Source organism: Pseudoliparis swirei, chromosome 10 (assembly GCF_029220125.1).
Source record: "Pseudoliparis swirei isolate HS2019 ecotype Mariana Trench chromosome 10, NWPU_hadal_v1, whole genome shotgun sequence".
NCBI lineage: Eukaryota > Metazoa > Chordata > Actinopteri > Perciformes > Liparidae > Pseudoliparis > Pseudoliparis swirei.
Genome location: NC_079397.1, coordinates 18,783,480 through 18,806,990, shown reverse-complemented (window position 1 = coordinate 18,806,990; position 23,511 = coordinate 18,783,480). Strand labels below are relative to the sequence as shown.

Below are 23,511 nucleotides of genomic sequence, written 5' to 3'. Positions count from 1 at the left end.
TAACATACCGGTTGCTACCGTACCTGTTGGTGACGTAGCTGTTGCTAACGTAGCGGTTGCTAATGTACCCGTTGGTGACGTACCTGTTGGTGACGTAGCTGTTGCTAACGTACCGGTTGCTACCGTACCTGTTGGTGACGTAGCTGTTGCTAACGTAGCGGTTGCTAATGTACCCGTTGGTGACGTACCTGCTGGTGACGTAGCTGTTGGTGACGTAGCTGTTGCTAACGTACCTGTTGGTGACGTAGCTGTTGCTAACGTAGCGGTTGCTAACATACCGGTTGCTACCGTACCTGTTGGTGACGTAACTGTTGCTAACGTAGCGGTTGCTAACGTACCTGTTGCTAATGTACCCGTTGGTGACGTACCTGTTGGTGACGTAGCTGTTGCTAACGTAGCGGTTACTAACGTACCTGTTGCTAATGTACCCGTTGGTGACGTACCTGCTGGTGACGTAGCTGTTGCTAACGTAGCGGTTGCTAATGTACCTGTTGGTGACGTAGCTGTTGCTAACGTAGCGGTTGCTAATGTACCCGTTGGTGACATACCTGTTGGTGACGTAGCTGTTGCTAACGTAGCGGTTGCTAATGTACCCATTGGTGACGTACCTGCTGGTGACGTACCGGTTGCTACCGTACCTGTTGGTGACGTAGCTGTTGCTAACGTAGCGGTTGCTAATGTACCCGTTGGTGACGTACCTGCTGGTGACGTAGCTGTTGCTGACGCTCTCCAGGTCCCCGAGGCCCGTGGAGCGCAGCAGCCGGTTCTTGCTGGTGTCCAGCGGCAGCAGCAGGTAGCTCATCCTGTTGGCGTAGTGGATGGCCTGGCTGAACACCGTGCTCTCCTCCTTCTGCACGCGCTCAGTCTGCTGCTCCCTGCTGAGCGCGGGCCACAGCCGGCTCTGCTCCGCCGCCAGCTCCAGGGCGCCGACCTCCCTCCCGTCGCCCGACACGTCCTCCTGAGGACCGGTGGGAGGAGAGGCTTGTGAGTGACTCGTCTAGACAAAGGGACGGGCGGGTCTTCTTCACGCTCACGTGGTCGTTCTGCTGCTCCTCTTCTTCGGTCTCCAGGTACAGAGCTCTGATGTGGCTCTGCACGTCGCTGTAGAACATGGCCTCCCAGAACTGCATGGTGGTCCAGACCATGTGCTCCTGAACGCAGCTGTAGGCGAACTGGGTGGTGCCCGCGCCCATTTTCTGTCAGGCAGACACGGGGAGAATGTTTACGAGGAGCCGGCCAGATTCACATTCAGCATCCCTCAGGTATCAGCGAGGGATCCCGGATCAATGGCTCGCTGCTGGTTCTGGACTCACCCTGCAGAAGGCGGTGACCAGTGGCAGGAGGGCAGCAGCGATGCCCTGCTCGTCGATGTGAGAGCAGTCCTAAACAAGAGGAGGAGGCGTGAGGCGGTGCTCAGACTCACCTGTAGGGTGCAGTTCATCATATGGACTCCAGGTGATGCTCAGACTCACCTGTAGGGTGCAGTTCATCATCCTGACCACGCAGTCGAACTGCTGGTCGTCCAGCACGGCTCGGTTCTGCAGGACGTGCTGATTGAGCTCCTGGGTCAAGCAGACCCGGGCCGCCCGGCCCTTCAGCGCCCGCAGCACCGCCGGCATCAACTGGAGGAGCAGACAGGTCAGCTGCTCCTCTCCTCTCCTCTCCTCTCCTCTCCTCTCCTCTCCTCTCCTCTCCTCTCCTCTCCTCTCCCTCCTCCTCTCCTCTCCCTCTCCTCTCCTCTCCTCTCCTCTCCTCTCCTCTCTCTCTCCTCTCTCCTCTCCTCTCCTCTCCTCTCCTCTCCTCTCTTCTCTTCTCTTCTCTTCTCTTCTCTTCTCTTCTCTTCTCTTCTCTTCTCTTCTCTTCTCCTCTCCTCTCCTCTCCTCTCCTCTCCTCTCCTCCACCTCTCTTCTCCTCTCCTCTACTCACCTTCTTGGCCTCCAGCATCTTGTTCTCAAAGATGTAGGTGATGCAGTTCCTCACCACCTCCAGCCGCCGGGCGCTGTTGGCGAGCACGTGGCCGTTCCTGTCCACGATGTCTCCTGGAGAAGAGATCACGAGCTCATTCACCACATCAGCACAGGGGGGGGGGGCTCCCACAGCGAGGGGGGGAACCCCGACACCGAAGCCCTTCAGGTCTTCTTCTCATTAGAAATGGTCCCAACAGGTGAAGACCTGATGGAGCAAACCCCCCCCCCCCCACACTGAACCTTCTCGTCCTCTCCCAGCTCACCCAGTGGAGGCCCCGACGGCACCATGGCCTTGACCTCCACCCTGACCACAGCGGGCGCCGTCCTGAGCTTGGAGGCGGCGTGGTCGATGAAGAGCTGCACCGCCACGTCGTCCAGCGCGGGGAACAGAGACGCCGTCTGAGCCGCGCTCTGGCTGCGCTCCGACGGCCGCTGGACTTTGTGCATCGCAACGGAGGGATACGGGTTCTCCTGGGGGGGGAGGGGGGAGAGAGAGAGACAGAGAGAGAGGTCAATGTGGAGGACCGAGGGAGATGGAGAGAGCAGAGGAGCGACTCAGAGTCAGCTGTAGCTCCTTGGGATGAGTGGTCGTCATGGTAACCACCAGGTCCCCGGTTCACTCCCCGCTCTTCCCATAGTTCATGTTGAAGTGTCCTTGAGCAAGGCACTGAACCCCAGTTGCTCCTTCATAATCCAGGATGGTCCATGCAGAGCAGACGTTCCCCACGGGGTATGTCTGCACGATCAATATTATTATTATTATTAACCTGGTAAGTAGTAAAAGACACGAGTGAGCGTCCTGTAACGTCAGTGTTTGGGTATGTGGTATGTGACATGTGACATGTGGTATGTGACATGTGACATGTGATGTGATATGTGACATGTGGTATGTGACATGTGGTATGTGACAGGTGACATGTGATATGTGACATGTGGTATGTGACATGTGGTATGTGACATGTGGTATGTGACATGTGACATGTGACATGTGATATGTGACATGTGACATGTGATATGTGACATGTGACATGTGGTATGTGACGTGTGGTATGTGACATGTGATATGTGACATGTGACATGTGACATGTGATATGTGACATGTGACGTGTGGTATGTGACATGTGGTATGTGACATGTGGTATGTGACATGTGATATGTGACATGTGGTATGTGACATGTGATATGTGGCATGTGGTATGTGACGTGATATGTGACATGTGACATGTGGTATGTGACATGTGGTATGTTACATGTGATATGTGACATGTGATATGTGACATGTGATATGTGACATGTGACATGTGACATGTGGTATGTGACATGTGACATGTGACATGTGGTATGTGACATGTGATATGTGACATGTGGTATGTGACGTGATATGTGACATGTGGTATGTGACGTGATATGTGACATGTGGTATGTGACATGTGACATGTGGTATGTGACATGTGGTATGTGACATGTGATATGTGACATGTGGTATGTGACGTGATATGTGACATGTGGTATGTGACATGTGATATGTGACATGTGATATGTGACATGTGATATGTGACATGTGGTATGTGACATGTGGTATGTGACGTGATATGTGACATGTGGTATGCGACATGTGACGTGATATGTGACATGTGATATGTGACATGTGATGTGATATGTGACATGTGACATGTGATATGTGACATGTGGTATGTGACATGTGGTATGTGACGTGATATGTGACATGTGGTATGCGACATGTGACATGTGGTATGTGATATGTGACATGTGACATGTGACATGTGACATGTGATATGTGACATGTGATATGTGACATGTGATATGTGACATGTGGTATGTGACATGTGGTATGTGACATGTGATATGTGACATGTGGTATGTGACGTGATATGTGACATGTGACATGTGGTATGTGACATGTGACATGTGGTATGTGACATGTGACATGTGGTATGTGACATGTGATATGTGGTATGTGATATGTGGTATGTGACATGTGGTATGTGACGTGTGGTATGTGACGTGATATGTGACATGTGGTATGTGACGTGTGGTATGTGACATGTGGTATGTGACGTGATATGTGACATGTGGTATGTGACATGTGACGTGATATGTGACATGTGATATGTGGTATGTGACATGTGACATGTGACGTGGTATGTGACATGTGGTATGTGGTATGTGACGTGATATGTGACATGTGATATGTGGTATGTGACATGTGATATGTGACATATGACATGTGGTATGTGACATGTGATATGTGGTATGTGACATGTGATATGTGACATGTGATATGTGACATGTGACATGTGGTATGTGACATGTGGTATGTGACATGTGATATGTGACATGTGACATGTGGTATGTGACGTGATATGTGACATGTGACATGTGGTATGTGACATGTGACGTGATATGTGACATGTGGTATGTGACATGTGATATGTGACATGTGGTATGTGACATGTGACATGTGGTATGTGACGTGATATGTGATATGTGACATGTGGTATGTGATATGTGACATGTGACATGTGGTATGTGACATGTGACATGTGACATGTGACATGTGATATGTGACATGTGGTATGTGACGTGATATGTGACATGTGACATGTGGTATGTGACATGTGATATGTGACATGTGGTATGTGACATGTGGTATGTGACATGTGATATGTGACATGTGGTATGTGACATGTGGTATGTGACATGTGGTATGTGACATGTGGTATGTGACATGTGATATGTGGTATGTGACGTGATATGTGACATGTGATATGTGACATGTGACATGTGGTATGTGACATGTGACATGTGGTATGTGACATGTGACATGTGGTATGTGACATGTGACATGTGGTAAACTAAATGGTGACGCAGCACCAGAGAGAGGAAGAGGAGCTGGTCCTCACGTTTCTGAAGAGCTGCTCGGCCAGCTCTCGGACGTGGCTCAGGACTTTGTGTGGACACGCCTCCTCTTGTCGTATCCGCTCCACGTGATTGGCCACCAGCTGAGGAACCGAGATAGAGATGTTATCTTTGATATCAGAGCCGACGGGGGGAGGGGGAGACTCACATCATCGAACAGGTCGGTGGCGCGGTACGGGGGCCCTCGCTCCGACACGAAGCCTGCGAACGCCATGCCGTCCAGCACCTTCATGAGGAAGTCCTCCTCCGTCAGCGACCTCTGACCCAGGAAGGCGGCCTACGGGGAAAACACACCACGGCATTTAGAGCACACGGCTGATTGGTCGGAGGGCCGGCGGCGTGCGGCGCAGACCTTGTGGAAGCGGATCACGGGTTCTGGGTGGATGCGGATGATGTGCAGACACCAGCGGTAGCCCTGGAAGAGCTGAGCGAACAGCCACAGGAACACAGCCCGGAGCTCCTTGTCCTGGAACACACTCAGGTTAGAGACACACTCAGAGACACAGAGACACACAGAGACACAGAGAGAGACACACACACAGAGAGACACAGAGACACACACACAGAGACACACAGACACACACAGAGACACAGACAGACACACACACAGAGACAGAGAGACACACACACAGAGAGACACAGAGACACACAGACACACACAGAGACACAGACAGACACACACACAGAGACACAGAGAGACACACACACAGAGACACACACACAGAGAGACACAGAGACACACACACAGAGACACACAGACACACACAGACACAGAGACACACACAGAGACACACACAGACACACACACACACACAGAGACACACAGACACACACACACACAGACACACACACAGAGACACACACAGAGACACAGAGACACACACACAGAGACACACAGACACACAGAGACACACAGACACACACAGAGACACACACAGAGACACACAGACAGAGACACACACACACACACAGAGACACACACAGAGACACACACATAGAGACACACACACAGAGACACACAGACACACACAGAGACACACACACACACACAGAGACACACACACACAGACACAGACACACACAGAGACACACACACACACACACAGAGACACACAGACACACACACACACAGAGACACACACACAGAGAGACACAGAGACACACACACAGAGACACACAGACACAGAGACACACACACACACAGACACACACACAGAGACACACACAGAGACACACACACAGACACACAGACACACACACACAGAGACACACACACACATACACAGAACTAGAGGGTGTGGGAGTCGTCAGGAGTCCAGGTCCAACTGTTTCCATGCCAACCAGGATAAGGAGTAAAGGCTTTACTCCAGGAGAGTGGAACCCTCTATAAGCTCCGCCTTGCTGTCGGTTCCTAACCACAGAAGAAGAAGTGGACTTCCTGTTCTCACCTGGATCTTGAGCGCTGAGGGCTGCGTGGAGGGGGGGGGGAAGGCGTGGTCGGCGAGCTCCAGCTCGGGATCCAAAACCTGCACACGACAAACACAGAGCACCCGTCAGGCTCAGGACCCAGCCCAGCAGAACACTACCGGGTCCAACCACAAGGGGACCAGTACCAGCAGAAGAGATGGTCCCCTCTGTCTCCTGCTCCGACCACCAGACATCTCCTCGTTTCATACACACTGATGACAATTCAATTCAATTGAATTTTCAAGCAATGAACCTGTGTATTTATATATATATATATATATAAATATATAAATATATATATATATATATATTAGGGCTGTCAGCATTAACGCATTAATCTATGCGATTAATTTGGCCGCGATTAACGCAACTTTGTTTCCTTCCGGTGTCGTTGAAGTTGTTTCTCTCCTCTGAGTGTCGAGCCGCGGCAGTCCGCCTCCTTCCTCCCGTCTGCTCCTCCATATTCACTGAGAAGCAGAGGGCGACGTGTCGGTGACGCGGGCGGAAGGTAAAGGTGGAGCTCTACGGAGAGCCGAGAAGAGTGACCGACACGTGGAGACAGAATGACATGCTGCTGTAGAGACGACCAACAACAGACGTTTAGTTTAATATAAGAATAAAGACGTCTCTAAGGAAAGAACCGTACATTACTTCTGCTGGAGGCGACCAACAACAGACGTTTAGTTTAATAAAGAACAAAGGCGTCTTGAAGGAAAGAACCGTACATTACTTCTGCTGGAGGCGACCAGCAACAGGCGTTTAGTTTAATAAAGAACAAAGGCGTCTTGAAGGAAAGAACCGTACATTACTTCTGCTGGAGAGACGACCAACAACAGACGTTTAATAAAGAACAAAGACGTCTCTAAGGAAAGAACCGTACATTACTTCTGCTGTAGGGCGACCAACACCAGGCGTTTGGTTTAATAAAGAACAAAGAGGCCTTGAAGGACAGAACCGTACATTACTTCTGCTGGAGGCGACCAACAACAGGCGTTTAGTTTAATAAAGAACAAAGACGTCTCTAAGGAAAGAACACATTACTTCTGCTGGAGAGCGACCAACAACAGACGTTTAGTTTAATAAAGAACAAAGGCGTCTCTAAGGAAAGAACCGTACATTACTTCTGCTGTAGAGCGACCAACAACAGGCGTTTGGTTTAATAAAGAACAAAGACGTCTCTAAGGAAAGAACCGTACATTACTTCTGCTGAGAGGCGACCAACAACAGGCGTTTAGTTTAATAAAGAACAAAGACGCTCTAAGGAAAGAACCGTACATTACTTCTGCTGAGAGCGACCAACAACAGACGTTTAGTTTAATAAAGAACTAAGACGTCTAAGGAAAGAACCGTACATTACTTCTGCTGGAGGCGACCAACAACAGGCGTTTGGTTTAATAAAGAACAAAAGGCGTCTCTAAGGAAAGAACCGTGCATTACTTCTGCTGGAGAGCGACCAACAACAGGCGTTTAGTTTAATAAAGAACAAAGGCGTCTCTAAGGAAAGAACCGTACATTACTTCTGCTGGAGAGGCGACCAACAACAGGCGTTTAGTTTAATAAAGAACAAAGGCGTCTCTAAGGAAAGAACCGTACATTACTTCTGCTGGAGACGACCAACAACAGGCGTTTAGTTTAATAAAGAACAAAGGCGTCTTGAAGGAAAGAACCGTGCATTACTTCTGCTGGAGAGACGACCAACAACAGGCGTTTAGTTTAATAAAGAACAAAGACGTCTCTAAGGAAAGAACCGTACATTACTTCTGCTGGAGGCGACCAACAACAGACGTTTAGTTTAATAAAGAACAAAGGCGTCTCTAAGGAAAGAACCGTACATTACTTCTGCTGGAGGCGACCAACAACAGGCGTTTAGTTTAATAAAGAACAAAGACGTCTTGAAGGAAAGAACCGTACATTACTTCTGCTGGAGACGACCAACAACAGGCGTTTAGTTTAATAAGAACAAAAGGCGTCTTGAAGGAAAGAACCGTACATTACTTCTGCTGGAGGGGCGACCAACAACAGGCGTTAGTTTAATAAAGAACAAAAGGCGTCTCTAAGGAAAGAACCGTACATTACTTCTGCTGGAGGCGACCAACAACAGACGTTTAGTTTAATAAAGAACAAAGACGTCTCTAAGGAAAGAACCGTACATTACTTCTGCTGGAGAGCGACCAACAACAGGCGTTTAGTTTAATAAAGAACAAAGGCGTCTCTGAAGGAAAGAACCGTACATTACTTCTGCTGGAGGCGACCAACAACAGGCGTTTAGTTTAATAAAGAACAAAGGCGTCTCTAAGGAAAGAACCGTACATTACTTCTGCTGGAGGCGACCAACAACAGGCGTTTAGTTTAATAAAGAACAAAGACGTCTCTAAGGAAAGAACCTTACATTACTTCTGCTGGAGGGCGACCAACAACAGACGTTTAGTTTAATAAAGAACAAAGGCGTCTTGAAGGAAAGAACCGTACATTACTTCTGCTGGAGGCGACCAACAACAGACGTTTAGTTTAATAAAGAACTAAGACGTCTAAGGAAAGAACCGTACATTACTTCTGCTGGAGGCGACCAACAGGCGTTTAGTTTAATAAAGAACAAAGACGCTCTAAGGAAAGAACCGTACATTACTTCTGCTGGAGGCGACCAACAACAGGCGTTTAGTTTAATAAAGAACAAAGGCGTCTCTAAGGAAAGAACCGTACATTACTTCTGCTGGAGGCGACCAACAACAGGCGTTTAGTTTAATAAAGAACAAAGGCGTCTTGAAGGAAAGAACCGTACATTACTTCTGCTGGAGGCGACCAACAACAGGCGTTTAGTTTAATAAAGAACAAAGGCGTCTCTAAGGAAAGAACCGTACATTACTTCTGATGGAGGCGACCAACAACAGGCGTTTGGTTTAATAAAGAACAAAAGGCGTCTAAGGAAAGAAACCGTACATTACTTCTGCTGGAGGCGACCAACAACAGGCGTTTGGTTTAATAAAGAACAAAGGCGTCTTGAAGGAAAGAACCGTACATTACTTCTGCTGGAGACGACCAACAACAGACGTTTAGTTTAATAAAGAACAAAGCGTCTCTAAGGAAAGAACCGTACATTACTTCTGCTGTAGGGCGACCAACAACAGGCGTTTAGTTTAATAAAGAACAAAGGCGTCTCTAAGGAAAGAACCGTACATTACTTCTGCTGTAGAGGCGACCAACAACAGGCGTTAGTTTAATAAAGAACAAAGGCGTCTCTAAGGAAAGAACCGTACATTACTTCTGCTGGAGGCGACCAACAACAGGCGTTTAATAAAGAACAAAGGCGTCTCTATGGAAAGAACCGTGCATTACTTCTGCTGGAGGGCGACCAACAACAGACGTTTAGTTTAATAAAGAACAAAGGCGTCTCTAAGGAAAGAACCGTACATTACTTCTGCTGGAGGCGACCAACAACAGACGTTTGGTTTAATAAAGAACAAAGGCGTCTCTAAGGAAAGAACCCATTACTTCTGCTGTAGAGGCGACCAACAACAGGCGTTTAGTTTAATAAAGAACAAAGGCGTCTCTAAGGAAAGAACCGTACATTACTTCTGCTGGAGAGCGACCAACAACAGGCGTTTGGTTTAATAAAGAACAAAGGCGTCTCTAAAGGAAAAGAACCGTACATTACTTCTGCTGGAGGCGACCAACAACAGGCGTTTAGTTTAATAAAGAACAAAGGCGTCTCTAAGGAAAGAACCGTACATTACTTCTGCTGGAGGCGACCAACAACAGGCGTTTAGTTTAATAAGAACAAAGGCGTCTCTAAGGAAAGAACCGTACATTACTTCTGCTGAGGCGACCAACAACAGGCGTTTAGTTTAATAAAGAACAAAGCGTCTCTAAGGAAAGAACCCATTACTTCTGCTGGAGGCGACCAACAACAGGCGTTTGGTTAATAAAGAACAAAGACGTCTCTAAGGAAAGAACCGTACATTACTTGCTGGAGAGCGACCAACAACAGACGTTTAGTTTAATAAAGAACAAAGACGCTCTAAGGAAAGAACTGTGCATTACTTCTGCTGGAGAGACGACCAACAACAGACGTTTAGTTTAATAAAGAACAAAGACGCCTCTAAGGAAAGAACCGCATTACTTCTGCTGGAGAGCGACCAACAACAGACGTTTAATAAAGAACAAAGACGCTCTAAGGAAAGAACCGTACATTACTTCTGCTGGAGAGACGACCAACAACAGACGTTTAGTTTAATAAAGAACAAAGACGTCTCTAAGGAAAGAACTGTACATTACTTCTGCTGGAGAGACGACCAACAACAGACGTTTAGTTTAATAAAGAACAAAGACGTCTCTAAGGAAAGAACCGTACATTACTTCTGCTGGAGGCGACCAACAACAGACGTTTAGTTTAATAAAGAACAAAGACGTCTCTAAGGAAAGAACCGTACATTACTTCTGCTGGAGAGCGACCAACAACAGACGCTTAGTTCAATAAAGAACAAAGTCGTCACTAAGGAAAGAACCGTACAGTACTTCTGCTGGAGAGCCGACCAACAACAGACGTTTAGTTTAATAAAGAACAAAGACGTCTCTAAGGAAAGAACCGTACATTACTTCTGCTGGAGAGGCGACCAACAACAGACGTTTAGTTTAATAAAGAACAAAGACGTCTCTAAGGAAAGAACTGTACATTACTTCTGCTGGAGAGACGACCAACAACAGACGTTTAGTTTAATAAAGAACAAAGACGCTCTAAGGAAAGAACCGTACATTACTTCTGCTGGAGAGACGACCAACACCAGATGTTTAGTTTAATAAAGAACAAAGACGTCTCTAAGGAAAGAACCATACATTACTTCTGCTGGAGAGACGACCAACAACAGACGTTTAGTTTAATAAAGAACAAAGACGTCTCTAAGGAAAGAACCGTACATTACTTCTGCTGGAGAGCGACCAACAACAGACGTTTAGTTTAATAAAGAACAAAGACGTCTAAGGAAAGAACCGTACATTACTTCTGCTGGAGAGCGACCAACAACAGACGTTTAGTTTAATAAAGAACAAAGACGCTCTAAGGAAAGAACCGTACATTACTTCTGCTGGAGAGCGACCAACAACAGACGTTTAGTTTAATAAAGAACAAAGACGTCTAAGGAAAGAACTGTACATTACTTCTGCTGGAGAGAAGACCAACAACAGACGTTTAGTTTAATAAAGAACAAAGACATCTCTAAGGAAAGAACCGACATTACTTCTGCTGCGACCAACAACAGACGTTTAGTTTAATAAAGAACTAAGACGTCTAAGGAAAGAACCGTACATTACTTCTGCTGGAGAGACGACCAACAACAGACGTTTAGTTTAATAAAGAACAAAGACGTCTAAGGAAAGAACCGTACATTACTTCTGCTGCAGAGACGACCAACAACAGACGTTTAGTTTAATAAAGAACAAAGATGTCTCTAAGGAAAGAACCCTACATTACTTCTGCTGGAGGCGACCAACAACAGACGTTTAATAAAGAACAAAGGCGTCTCTAAGGAAAGAACCGTACATTACTTCTGCTGGAGGCGACCAACAACAGGCGTTTAGTTTAATAAAGAACAAAGGCGTCTCTAAGGAAAGAACCGTGACATTACTTCTGCTGGAGAGACCAACAACAGACGTTTAGTTTAATAAAGAACAAAGACGTCTCGAAGGAAAGAACCGTACATTACTTCTGCTGGAGAGAAGACCAACAACAGACGTTTACTTTAATAAAGAACAAAGACGTCTCTAAGGAAAGAACCGTACATTACTTCTGCTGGAGAGACGACCAACAACAGACGTTTAGTTTAATAAAGAACAAAGACGTCTCTAAGGAAAGAACCGTACATTACTTCTGCTGGAGAGACGACCAACAACAGACGTTTAGTTTAATAAAGAACAAAGACGTCTTGAAGGAAAGAACCGTACATTACTTCTGCTGGAGAGACGACCAACAACAGACGTTTAGTTTAATAAAGAACAAAGACGTCTCTAAGGAAAGAACCGTACATTACTTGATGTAGAGCGTCTCTAAGGAAAGAAACCGTAGATTACTTCTGCTGGAGAGACGACCAACAACAGACGTTTAGTTTAATAAAGAACAAAGGCGTCTCTAAGGAAAGAACCGTACATTACTTCTGATGTAGAGACGACCAACAACAGACGTTTAGTTTAATAAAGAACAAAGACGTCTTGAAGGAAAGAACCGTACGTTACTTCAGCTGTAATCTGGCGCTTAGAGAACATGACAGGGGGGCGGGGCCTCACCCTGATAGAATGGTGGGGGAAACACTGGGATGTGTCACATGCAAAAGACTTTAAAAGTTGAATTTACATTGTTTTGTAAAACCGAGTAAATGCTCCCAGAGCCTCCAGAGGGTTAACGTGACATATGTCAGTTTACCAAGGCCACTGGTTCTGCTGTTCAGTGTTAAAGATGACAGGACCAATGTGTCTCTAATACACCTTGTTTACTAATCTGATGTTTCACTGAAGAAACAATTTATCATCCACGATCTTAAATACCTCGCTGGCACTTTATAGGTAGGAGCCTCTTTGAAAACACAGCTCTGTGTGAAGTTGTGTCTTTAAAAAAGAATACAATTAAACAAGTGTCTGAAATACACGCCGTCTGAAGGGATTACTCGTTCATTTACAAGATTTAGTCTTTAGAAGAAAAACAACCTTTTAATCGCGATTAATGAATTTCAAAATGTGCGATTTATTAGTTAATTTTTTTAAATCGATTAACAGCCCTAATATATGTGTATATATACATACGTATATATATATATATACGTACGTATACAGGACTGTCTCAGAAAATTAGAATATTGTGATAAAGTTCTTTATTTTCTGTAATGCAATTAAAAAAACAAAAATGTCATGCATTCTGGATTCATTACAAATCAACTGAAATATTGCAAGCCTTTTATTCTTTTAATATTGCTGATTATGGCTTACAGCTTAAGAAAACTCTAAAATCCTATCTCATAAAATTTTAATATTTCCTCAGACCAAGTGAACAAGCAGACTTATAACAGCTGAGTGTTTGTCAAGGCCCAGGAAACCCTTGGGTGTTTGAGTTAATTAGACAATTCAAGTGATTTGTTTAATACCCTACTAGTATACTTTTTCATGATATTCTAATATTTAGAGATAGGATATTTGAGTTTTCTTAAGCTGTAAGCCATAATCAGCAATATTAAATATTAAAAGAATAAAGGTTTGTAATATTTCAGTTGATTTGTAATGAACCAGAATGGGCGACATGTTTTGTTTTTTAATTGCATTACAGAAAATAAAGAACTTCATCACAATATTCTAATTTTCTGAGACAGTCCTGTATATATACACATATATATACATATATATAAACGTATATATATATATTAGTGCTGTGAAAAATAATGCGTTAACTCAGTTAATTCAATTACAGGTTTAACTAGTTTTTGTTTTTTAACGCATTTAACGCATGCGCAGAATGAGCTTCAATCCACCACTAACCTGAACTCTGTCCGCTCTCATGCAGACGGTCTGTTCATCGGTAATGATCCTTCCGCATGAGTTCACTCCTCGGAAACCTTGTGAGCGACTTTTACCCTGTAGATCAGGGTCTCAACACGTCATCGCGACCTGCCAGTCGATCGCGGCGTAGTGTCGGTAGATCGCATGACATTAAAGAGATTGGCCGCCCGACATGTTCTCTAGAGCCGTCTTTGTTCTTTTATTAAACTAAACGTCTGTTGTTGATCGTATCTCCACAGCAGCATGTCATTTCTGTCTCTTCGCGTTGCGTTAACATATCGATCTCCGTCTGGCGGCGCCTGGGCGTCTGGCGCGCATCGGGACCGAGCAAAACAAAAAATAAAAGTCACTTGTCAATCTGTCCACCTTTAGATTGTATCATGGTGGAGTTAATGGTTGACAAACAAGAGAAAAAATGCTCTGTTTAACCTCCTGTTACCTTTACATTTACTAACATATTTTACCCTAAAGGGAGGTCAATTTGACCCCAGCAATTAAAACCTCCAGAAAATTATTAGAATTAATATTGCTTCCCAAGTTTAAGTGTGAGGTACTTATGTTTGTTTGTTGACTACCTAAATTGCCCTTTAAATAAATAAAAAGTTGATATTTCTGATATGTTTGACACAGTGAAAACAGCCTGGGGTCAAATTGTAAAAGAACACCGACATTAAACATTGAATGGGGTCAAATTGACCCGAAGGTAACAGGAGGGTTAAACATTCTGTTTAGGATGAAGATGTATTAATGTTCCATATGGAAGAAAACTGCTAAATAACTGCTGAGTTGCAGCACCATTGTATAGAAGAATGTGGCAAATGTATATATCCGCCTTTTGTCATAAATCTCTATGTTCTCACAAAATATACCGAGAATATCGTAATATGTGATTAATCATGATTAATCCACAAAACCTGTGATTAATCCGATTAAAAATTTAATCGTTCACAGCCTAATATATATTAGGGCTGGTATATGCTAATCTGGCGTTAATCTTGCGTTAACGCTGGGGCTGCAAATTCACGATTATTTTGATAATCGATTAATCGCTGATTATTCTATCGATTAATCGGATTTAAAAATAACTTTAATTTTCAACCCTTTATTCAAAACAGGGTCCGTCACGGTCATGGAAAACCTGGAAAGTCATGGAGTTTTTAAATGGCTATTAGCAGGCCTATAAAAGTAATTGAAAAATAAAAATCTAAAATATTTGGAAAGTAATGCAAATGTTTTATTCATTTTAAACCGGTTAAAACATTTTGGGAAATTTCTCAAAAATACCATTTTACGCCAAAGACAGGTTTTTCACAAAAGTTTAACATGGAAAGGAAAGCGGGAAAGGCCAGCCACTGGTCCCATGGGAAAACCTGTTCACTGGTACCAATAAACCCCAAAAAAGACTGACATTTTTTGAGAGTGGCCCCTTCCCGCCCCTGAAAAACCCAGAGACATTTTTTTTTTCCCGGGCCTTTTCTGAAAGGTTGCACAGCTTTTGGGAATTTGGTTAGTTAAAGTCCCACCCCCTGGCCAGGCACGGTGACTGCAAAAAAAAGACTCTTAAAAACGTGTGTTTAGCTTTTTATTTGTTTTCTTGGCATAACCAGGCCCCCGTTAAATGTCTGGCCAGGCCCAAGGGTGGGGGGCACTTTTTTTAAAAATTTCCGCATCCCCCAGGAATAAAAAACCCCCCAGTTATTTTTTTAAAAACCAAAGGGAAAGTCCCCCTTTTGGGCAAACGTCAAACCAGTGGAATTCTCCGACAGTAAGCTTCCGACCACGCCACTGAGAGCCACCAAAACACAAAAAGGGAGCACTCAGCTGATTGGCCCAAACGCAGGGTTCCCCTTTTGCCCGCGGGGGTAAATCAATTTTTTATATCCTGTTTTTGAGGCGAAAAGGAAAAGTGAAAAAAAAGCTAAATTTTTTAAAATATTTTTGTTTTATACTTTTTAGTGAAGCAAAAAATTTTTACGGAAATTATTTTTTCGGTTGCAGGTTTTTTTTTTTAATTTTGGGGGCCGGGCTTTTATTTTGTGCTGCTCTGTTTCCCAAAAAAAAATCTTCCGGAAAAAAGGGAAAAGGTCGGAGTTTTTAAAGGGCCTTTTTTTCAATTAAAGTTCTTAAAAGGGCGGAGCACGAAAAAAATGAACCCACTCCCAAATGAATTGTTTTATACCAGATTCCCAGCCTTTAAATTTTTTAAAGCTAAAAATTTGGGCCCCAAAAATCAACAACCAAAACAAGGGAGAGGGAACCAAGAAAAAACCCAAACCCCAAAGGGAAGTACCCTTGGTTGTAAACCCGGTCTGAAAAACAGAGAACTAAAAAATGAGGCAGGTATGAACGCCCGAGCCCGAAACCAAAAATCCGGTATAAAAGGGGGCCAAACACCCCCTTTTGCCCAGGGACCTGGCACACCGGGCCCGCCTGGAGTTTTTTTTGGCTTATTTGTAGAAGGGGGCTTTTTTACACCCCTGAATGAAAACGGGGCTTTGCAACTTTTAATTTGCAAGAGTAAAAATAAAGTAAACTACAAAGCCCCAAGTGTCCTGTCAAGAGTTGACCCCCCGTTGGGTTAGGTTCGGCCCGAAAAAGTCGTTGGTTTCCCAAGTAGAAATTGGGGGGGCCTTTAAAACCCCCAGAAGGCAGAATTAGCAAAACAAGTTCTCAAAAAATGCGGCCAAAACCGGGTTCTATCTGGCATGTAAAAGCTGGAAACGAAACCAGGGGGTACCCCCACCCTTTGTTGAATAACTAAAAGGGACAAACTGAAATTAGCCTCCGGGTAGGATTTTTTACAAAGACTTTTGTTGGGGAAAAAAAAATGTTAAATCAATAAATTTGGGAATTTTTTGTTTGTGCTTTTTTTTACGAAGGGGATTATTTTTGTTGCTAACTAACTTTTGGGAGGGAAAGCTTTAGTTGGGGTTGTTTTGCCATTGTTTAAGTGAGATTTACCCCAAGTTAATTAAATTAAAACGACTAAACCCCAAAAATCCCCCTGATTTAAGTTGTTGTTGGGACCAATTAAGGCCCTAAATTATACCCAGACTAAAGGGGGAGGTTATCCCCACTTTTGGAAAATTATTGGAAAACCCAAAGAAAAAATCCCAAAAGAAAAATTCCCTTTTGGCGTTACCCGGCGTTTTAAAAAAAAGGTAATTTCGTTGCCCAAAAGGCCCCCCATAAAATTCCTGTCCATTAGATTTAAAAATGGGTAAAATAGGCCCAAACCCCCAATCCCCCCCTGAAAAGGTTGTTTTCTTTGTGGTCATTTTAAAAAAGAGTTTTTTAATCTGAAAAGAAAAACGGTTGTTAAAAGGTTTTCGGGCAAAATTTTGTGGTCACAAATGTACAGGTCTGGTTGGGTTGGGTTATTTTACTAAGTTTTTTTTATCCCCGAGGGGGGGGCTGTTTTTAAATTTTTCCTAAACTTTTTCCAAAAAAGGGCCAAGGGTTTTCTGAACATGGCATTTTAAACTTTTTTTTCCCAAAAAACCCATGCCCCCCAGTTTGTTTTTTTAATCGAAAACTTTTTGCTAGCCCCGGGATGTCAAAGGGAAGGTTTGGGAAAAAAAAAAATGTCTTTACAAAAAACCCTTTGGTTTTTCTTTTTTTGTTTTTTTGGACGAAATGAACACTTTTGGGGTGTTCCCAAACATTAACCCCGGGAGGGGTGTTTTTTTTGGGTTTTTTTTGAAAATTTTTTAAGTTGATTTTAAAAAAGTTTTTTTTTTTAATGTCTATATTGCTGTTTTAAGTTTTTGTTTCCCAAACATTTAATGGTTTTATTTAGGGCGTTTAAAAAAAGTGTTCCTTTTTGTTAATTTTTTTTTAAAAAGGATTTGCGTTAGGGGCGTTAATGGAAAAAAATTGTAATTTTCCCCGTAAAATTTATTTAACTTGTTTAAAAATTTTGGTTTGGTTCGTGTGAAGTTCGGGTGTTTTTTAAGTTCTTTAAAAAAAAGAGGTTCTTAATGGGGGAAGCCGTTTTGGGTTTTTCCGGGGCAAAAGGGCTGGGCCCACAAAAAAATTTTTACACGGGGGTTTTGCTGCCTTCATCACGTTTTGATCAGCAAGAAACACCACAACCCCAAAAACCCACAAACCAAAAAACAAGGGTTTCCCTGGACACTTTGCATCCATTTTGAAACCATTTCCTGACGGCCCCAATGCCCATACCCGGGCCCAAAACCACCCAACCCCAACCTTTAAAGATGTGTTTTGTTGAGGGTTTTTGGTTGTTTATTTTGGCCGGGTTGATGCTAAAATGGTAAGGGCGTGTAAGTGGGGGAAGGCTGGGTCCGAAGAACCCCCGGTCTGTTTGAGATGGTGTGTTAAAGTTCGTTAAATGTTTTTTAAGGGGTTTCTGTAATGGGTTGGTTTTTGGGGAATCGGTAAAATTGAAGGTCCCCGTCCAGGTCTCCAGGGCCCCCACCGCCCCTGGTCTCCGAGCGGGGGAGGAAGATGGGGGTGGGGTGTGGACCCCCGTTCCCGGCAGGAGGGGAACGGGGTAACAACACGGGGGGGGCAACCACCCAACACAGGGCCTCGGAGGAGGAGGGGACCCCCACCTGTACTTGAGGGGGAACATGAGGGCCAGCAGGCCGCGGCAGGCGTCCGTCAGCCTCTGGTAGCTGCTGGACAGGAACAGGATCTTGTGCTCCGTCAGCGCCGCGCAGAACAGGAACAACACGTTGACGATGCCTGAGGGAGGTGAGACAGGTGAGGACCTCCAGACCCACAGCAGGAGCGTGGGTCTGAGGAGAGCGCATAAATATGTTGGGCGTCTGAAGAAGAAGAACAAGAAGAAGAACAAGAAGCCGTACCGAGCTGTCTGAAGAGCTGGGCCACCGCAAGCCATGGCTGACTGGGCAGAGCATCGACATGGCGGGCGATCTACTATCTTGGCGGTCTCCAGCTCCGAGCGTGATGGTCCTCTGTAGACCAGCAGGGACAGAGGAGGGTCAGATGGGTCCTCTGTAGACCTGATCAGTGTGGTGGAGCAGCGGGAGGACAGAGCGCCGAGCAGAGGCCACAGAGCCACGTCCAACCACCGGCACAACGGCAATATGCCATGCTAACGACTGCTGCCACGACGACAGCGCCAACCTGCGTCACACACACATGAGCCTCCATGGGGGGGCATGAGCTCATGGGGGGCAACAGTAGAGTCATGTGAGCCTCCATGGGGGGCAATAGGAGTCATGGAGCTCATGGGGGGAGGGCAACAGGGAGTCATTGAGCTCATGGGGGTAGAGCTATGAGCCCATGGGGGGCAGCAGGAGTCATGAGCCTCCATGGGGGGGCAGTAGGAGTCATGAGCCCTATGGGGGGGGAGCTATGAGCCTCCATGGGGGCAGAGGAGTCATGAGCCCAGGGGCAAACAGGAGCCAAGAGCTCCAAAGGGGGGCAGCAGGAGTCATGAGCCTCCATGGGGGTAGGGCAGGAGTCATGAGCCTCCAGGGGGGCACACAGTGAGCTGGGCATGAGCCTCCCATGGGGGCCATGAGCTCTGAAGCAACAGGAGCTCAGTGAGCCCAAAGGCCATGGAGCTTGAGCTCTGGGGCAACAGGAGTCATGAGCCCATGGGGGCAGGAGTCATGAGCCCCATGGGGGGGCAACAGGAGTCATGAGCCCAGGGGCAGAGTCATGAGCTCATGGAAGTAACAGGAGTCATGAGCCTCCATGGGGGGGCAGCAGGAGTCATGAGCCTCCATGGGGGGGGGCAACAGGAGTCATGAGCCTCCATGGGGGGGGCAGCAGGAGTCATGAGCCTCCATGGGGGGGGGCAACAGGAATCATGAGCCTCCATGGGGGGGGCAGCAGGAGTCATGAGCCTCCATGGGGGGCAGCAGGAGCCATGAGCCCATGGGGGGGGCAGGAATGAGCTCCCTGCTACAGTAACAGAATCATGCCCATTTCATCAGGGCAGCAGCAGAGTCACAGAGCTCTGGGGGGCAACAGGAATCATGCACTTTCATCAGGGCAGCCACCAGGGGGAGAGAGAGATCACCTCCAGCGTGAAGAAGGCTTCACCAATTGGTCTTGATGGAGAAGGATCACCTCTCTACCCTCACAGCAGTGAGGCACTACTACTTTAAGACTGTGACCACCAGAGGCTGCTAGAGGACGATCAGCTGGTGGTCACATCCAATCATTTCACTTCAGCCGCAAGAGGTGTGCACGGATTGGCTGAGGGGAATGGGAGGAGCACAGGAAGCAGAGGAGGCACACACACACAGTCTGTACAGGTGAGTGTGTGTGAGTGTGTCTTTGTGTGTCTGTGTGTGTTGAGCCCTAGAGAAGTGAGTTCAGGTTACCTGGGAGCCTCGCTGCAGCAGGAGAACAGGTGATCAGCTTGACTAAGACTGTGACCACCAGCTCAAGGCTGCTTAGAGGATCCGATCAGCTGGACGGTCAGGTCACATCCACCATTCTGTTCAGCCGCAGAGGTGTGCACGGGATTGGCTGAGGGAATGGGGAGTACCAACCCACACCTCTGATCCAGCAGAGGGATAAGCACACCTGTGGACACATTGTGTACAGATCTGTAAGCAGTGTGAGTGGTTGTTGTTGTTGTTGTCTGTGACTATGTGTGTTAGAGACCTCCTGTGTCCTTCCATAATCTCTTCCAATGGATGTTTGAGACCTTGAAGCTAAACACAGATGGGGGATGATTACAGGTGCTCGCTCAGAAACGCATTAAACTCCAATTGCGGCTGTTTCCAAGGGACCGTGGAGGCAGTTTGTCTCAATGGACGAGGGGGTAGATCAACCCCAAACAGTTCTGTTCAGAGGTCAGAGGTCAATGAAAGTAGAGGAGCACTAACTCCACACCTCTGATCCAAGGACAAGACACTCGTGGAATACATTGTCTCAGGATGGTGTATGTGCTGGCTGTGGTTGTTGTTGTTACAGACCTATGTAATGCCCTCTAAGCCAGACCTCCATCCTCTTTAAATGGATGTTTGAGACCTGAAGTTTAAACACAGATATATTTACAGCTGCTCGTTCTACAAAGAAACGTAACATTAAACCTCCCCTCGGCCTCCAGAGGCTGCAGAGCATCTTGAGAGCAGTTTGTTGTTGATAACGCGGTGACTATGAGGTGATGCAGGTGCCAGACTCCTGTATCCTTCCTCTCTTTAAATGGTGTATGGAGACTCCTGAAAGTTTAGGTGGTGTATGTGATGTATTTACAGCTGCTCGCTCACAAAGAACGAATATCAAACCCTGGGCTCCAGAGGCTGCAGACATCTTGAGAGCAGCTTGTCCTGAGCAATGAGATGTAGGGCGATGTGAAAGTGGCAGGGGGTGGTGTAGGTGGAGGAAGGGTATGTGATGTAGGTGTGGTGGTATGTGGTGTATGGTATGGTGCATGTGGTGTGGGGATGTATGTGGTAGGTGGTATGTGATGCAGGTAGGTGATGCATGATGGTGGGGTGGTGGTAAGATGGTGGTGCCCAGGATGGTGGTGTAGGTGGTGTGTGTGCAGGCGTAGGTAGTGTAGGTGATGTATGTGGGTGGTGGTGATGCAGGTAGGTATGTGATGTATGCGGTGGTGTAGGTATGTGGTGTATGGTGTAGTGGTAGGTGGTATGGATGTAGGTGTATCACCGTATGTGATGTATGTGATGTATGTGGTGTATGTGGTGTAGGTGGTATAGGTGATGTAGGTGGTGTATGTGGTGTATGTGGTGTAGGTGATGTATGTGGTGTATGTGGTAGGTGGTAGGGTGGTGTATGGTGTGGTGGTAGGTGGTGTAGGTGGTGATGGCAGGTGGTAGAGGTGGTATGGTGTATGTGATGTATGTGATGTAGGTGATGTATGTGGTGTAGGTGATGTATGTGGTGTAGGTGGTGTATGTGGTGTAGGTGATGTATGTGGTGTAGGTGGTGTATGTGGTGTAGGTGATGTATGTGGTAGGTGGTGGTGGTAGTGATGTATGTGAGGTGGTATGTGGTGGTGGTGGTATGTAGTGTGATGTGGATGTAGGTGGTATGTGGGTGCAGGTGATACAGGTAGGTGGCATGGTAGGTGATGTGGTAGGTGGTGTAGGTAGGTGATGTATGTGGTGTAGGTGGTATGTAGGTGGTAAGCAGTGGTGGGGTGTACAAGGGATGGTGGTATGTGGTAAGGATGCATGTGATGCAGGTGGTGTGATGGTGGTGTATGTGGCAGGTGGTGTGCGGATGGCAGGTGTAGGTGATGCATGTAGGTATGTGAGAGGTGATGGTAGTGTATGGTGCAGGTAGTAGGGTGTGCATGTGATGGTGGTGGAGGATGTGATGGTGGTGGTGAGGCTGTGGTGGCAGGATGTAGGTGGTGTGTGTGTATGCATGGTGTAGGTGATGTAGTGATGCATGTGGTGCAGGTGGTGTATGTGTGGTGGTGGTGGATGCATGTGGTGTAGGTGATGTATGTGGTGCAGGATGGTGGGCATGTAGGTGGTGTAGGTGATGTAGGTGGTAGGTGGTGTGTGGTGTAGGTGGTGCATGTGGTAGTGTGCATGTGGTAGGTGGTGCATGTGGTGTAGGTATGTGGTATGGGTGATGCAGGTATGTGGCATGTGTGTAGGTGGTGTATGTGGTGGTGGTGGCAGGTGTGCGTGGTGCATGGTGCAGGCAGGTGATGCAGGTGATGGTGGTGGTGGCAGGTGGTGGTGTATGTGGTAGGAAGTTGGCAGGTAGGTGATGTATAGGTGGTGCATGGTGGTGCAGGTGATGTAGGTGTAGGTGGTATGGTGTATGTGGTGCAGGTGATGGCGATGTATGATGCGTGCGGTGTATGTGTGCATGTGGTGCATGGTGCATGATGGCAGGTGCATGTGGTGGTGGTATGATGCATGTGTGGTGGTGTGTATGTGGTGTATGTGGTGTGGCATGATGCATGTGGTGTATGTGGTGTAGGTGGTGCATGTGATGCATGGTGGTGTATGTGTGGTAGGTGGTGTATGGTATGTGGTGCATGTGTATGTGGTGCAGGTGATGCATGGGTATGGTGGGTAGTATGTGATGCATGTGGTGCACGTGGTGCATGTGATGCACGTGGTGCATGTGGTGCATGCGATGTGGTGCATGTGATGCATGTGTGGATGCATGTGGATGCATGGTGGCAGGGTGCATGGTGTATGTGGTGTAGGTGGTATGTGGTGTATGGTGTATGTGGTGCATGTGGTGCACGCGGTGCATGTGGTGCATGTGTGTGGTGGTGTATGTGATGCATGGGCAGGTGGTGTATGTGGTATGTGTATGTGGTAAGGTGGTGCATGTGGGTGTATGTGGTGTAGGTGGTGTATGTGATGCATGTGGTGTAGGTGGTGTATGTGGGCGTATGTGGTATGTGGTACAAAGTATGTGGTGGTGGTAGGTGGTGGTGGTGTAGGTGGTGTGGTGTGGTGCAGGTGGTGCATGTGTAGGTGGTAGGTAGTATGTGGGTGGTGGTGTAGGTGGTGCATGTGATGCATGTGGTGGTATGTGGTGGTGATGCATGTGGTGTAGGTGACAAGTGTATGTGGTGTAGCGATGGTGCTGGTGTATGTGGTGTATGTGGTGTAGGTGATGTGGGATGTAGGTGGTGTAGGTGGTGTAGGTGGTG

The 23,511-nt window shown here is 46.4% G+C and overlaps 1 protein-coding gene across 1 annotated transcript in view; it reads right to left on the bottom strand.

Annotated features, from left to right (window-relative positions):
• The window catches only part of sbf1 (SET binding factor 1), a 57,185-nt gene that overhangs the window by 22,790 nt on the left and 10,884 nt on the right, over window positions 1–23,511 (bottom strand). The window contains exons 5-17 of the mRNA XM_056425505.1: window positions 20,674–20,700; window positions 18,740–18,776; window positions 18,454–18,617; window positions 6,356–6,433; window positions 5,260–5,373; window positions 5,056–5,184; window positions 4,892–4,990; window positions 2,231–2,438; window positions 1,927–2,039; window positions 1,473–1,622; window positions 1,314–1,382; window positions 1,035–1,196; window positions 699–958 (exon numbers count right to left, since the gene is read on the bottom strand). Coding sequence (XP_056281480.1) covers window positions 699–958; window positions 1,035–1,196; window positions 1,314–1,382; window positions 1,473–1,622; window positions 1,927–2,039; window positions 2,231–2,438; window positions 4,892–4,990; window positions 5,056–5,184; window positions 5,260–5,373; window positions 6,356–6,433; window positions 18,454–18,617; window positions 18,740–18,776; window positions 20,674–20,700 — 1,610 coding nt within the window. The remainder of the gene's footprint in view (window positions 1–698; window positions 959–1,034; window positions 1,197–1,313; window positions 1,383–1,472; window positions 1,623–1,926; window positions 2,040–2,230; window positions 2,439–4,891; window positions 4,991–5,055; window positions 5,185–5,259; window positions 5,374–6,355; window positions 6,434–18,453; window positions 18,618–18,739; window positions 18,777–20,673; window positions 20,701–23,511) is intronic.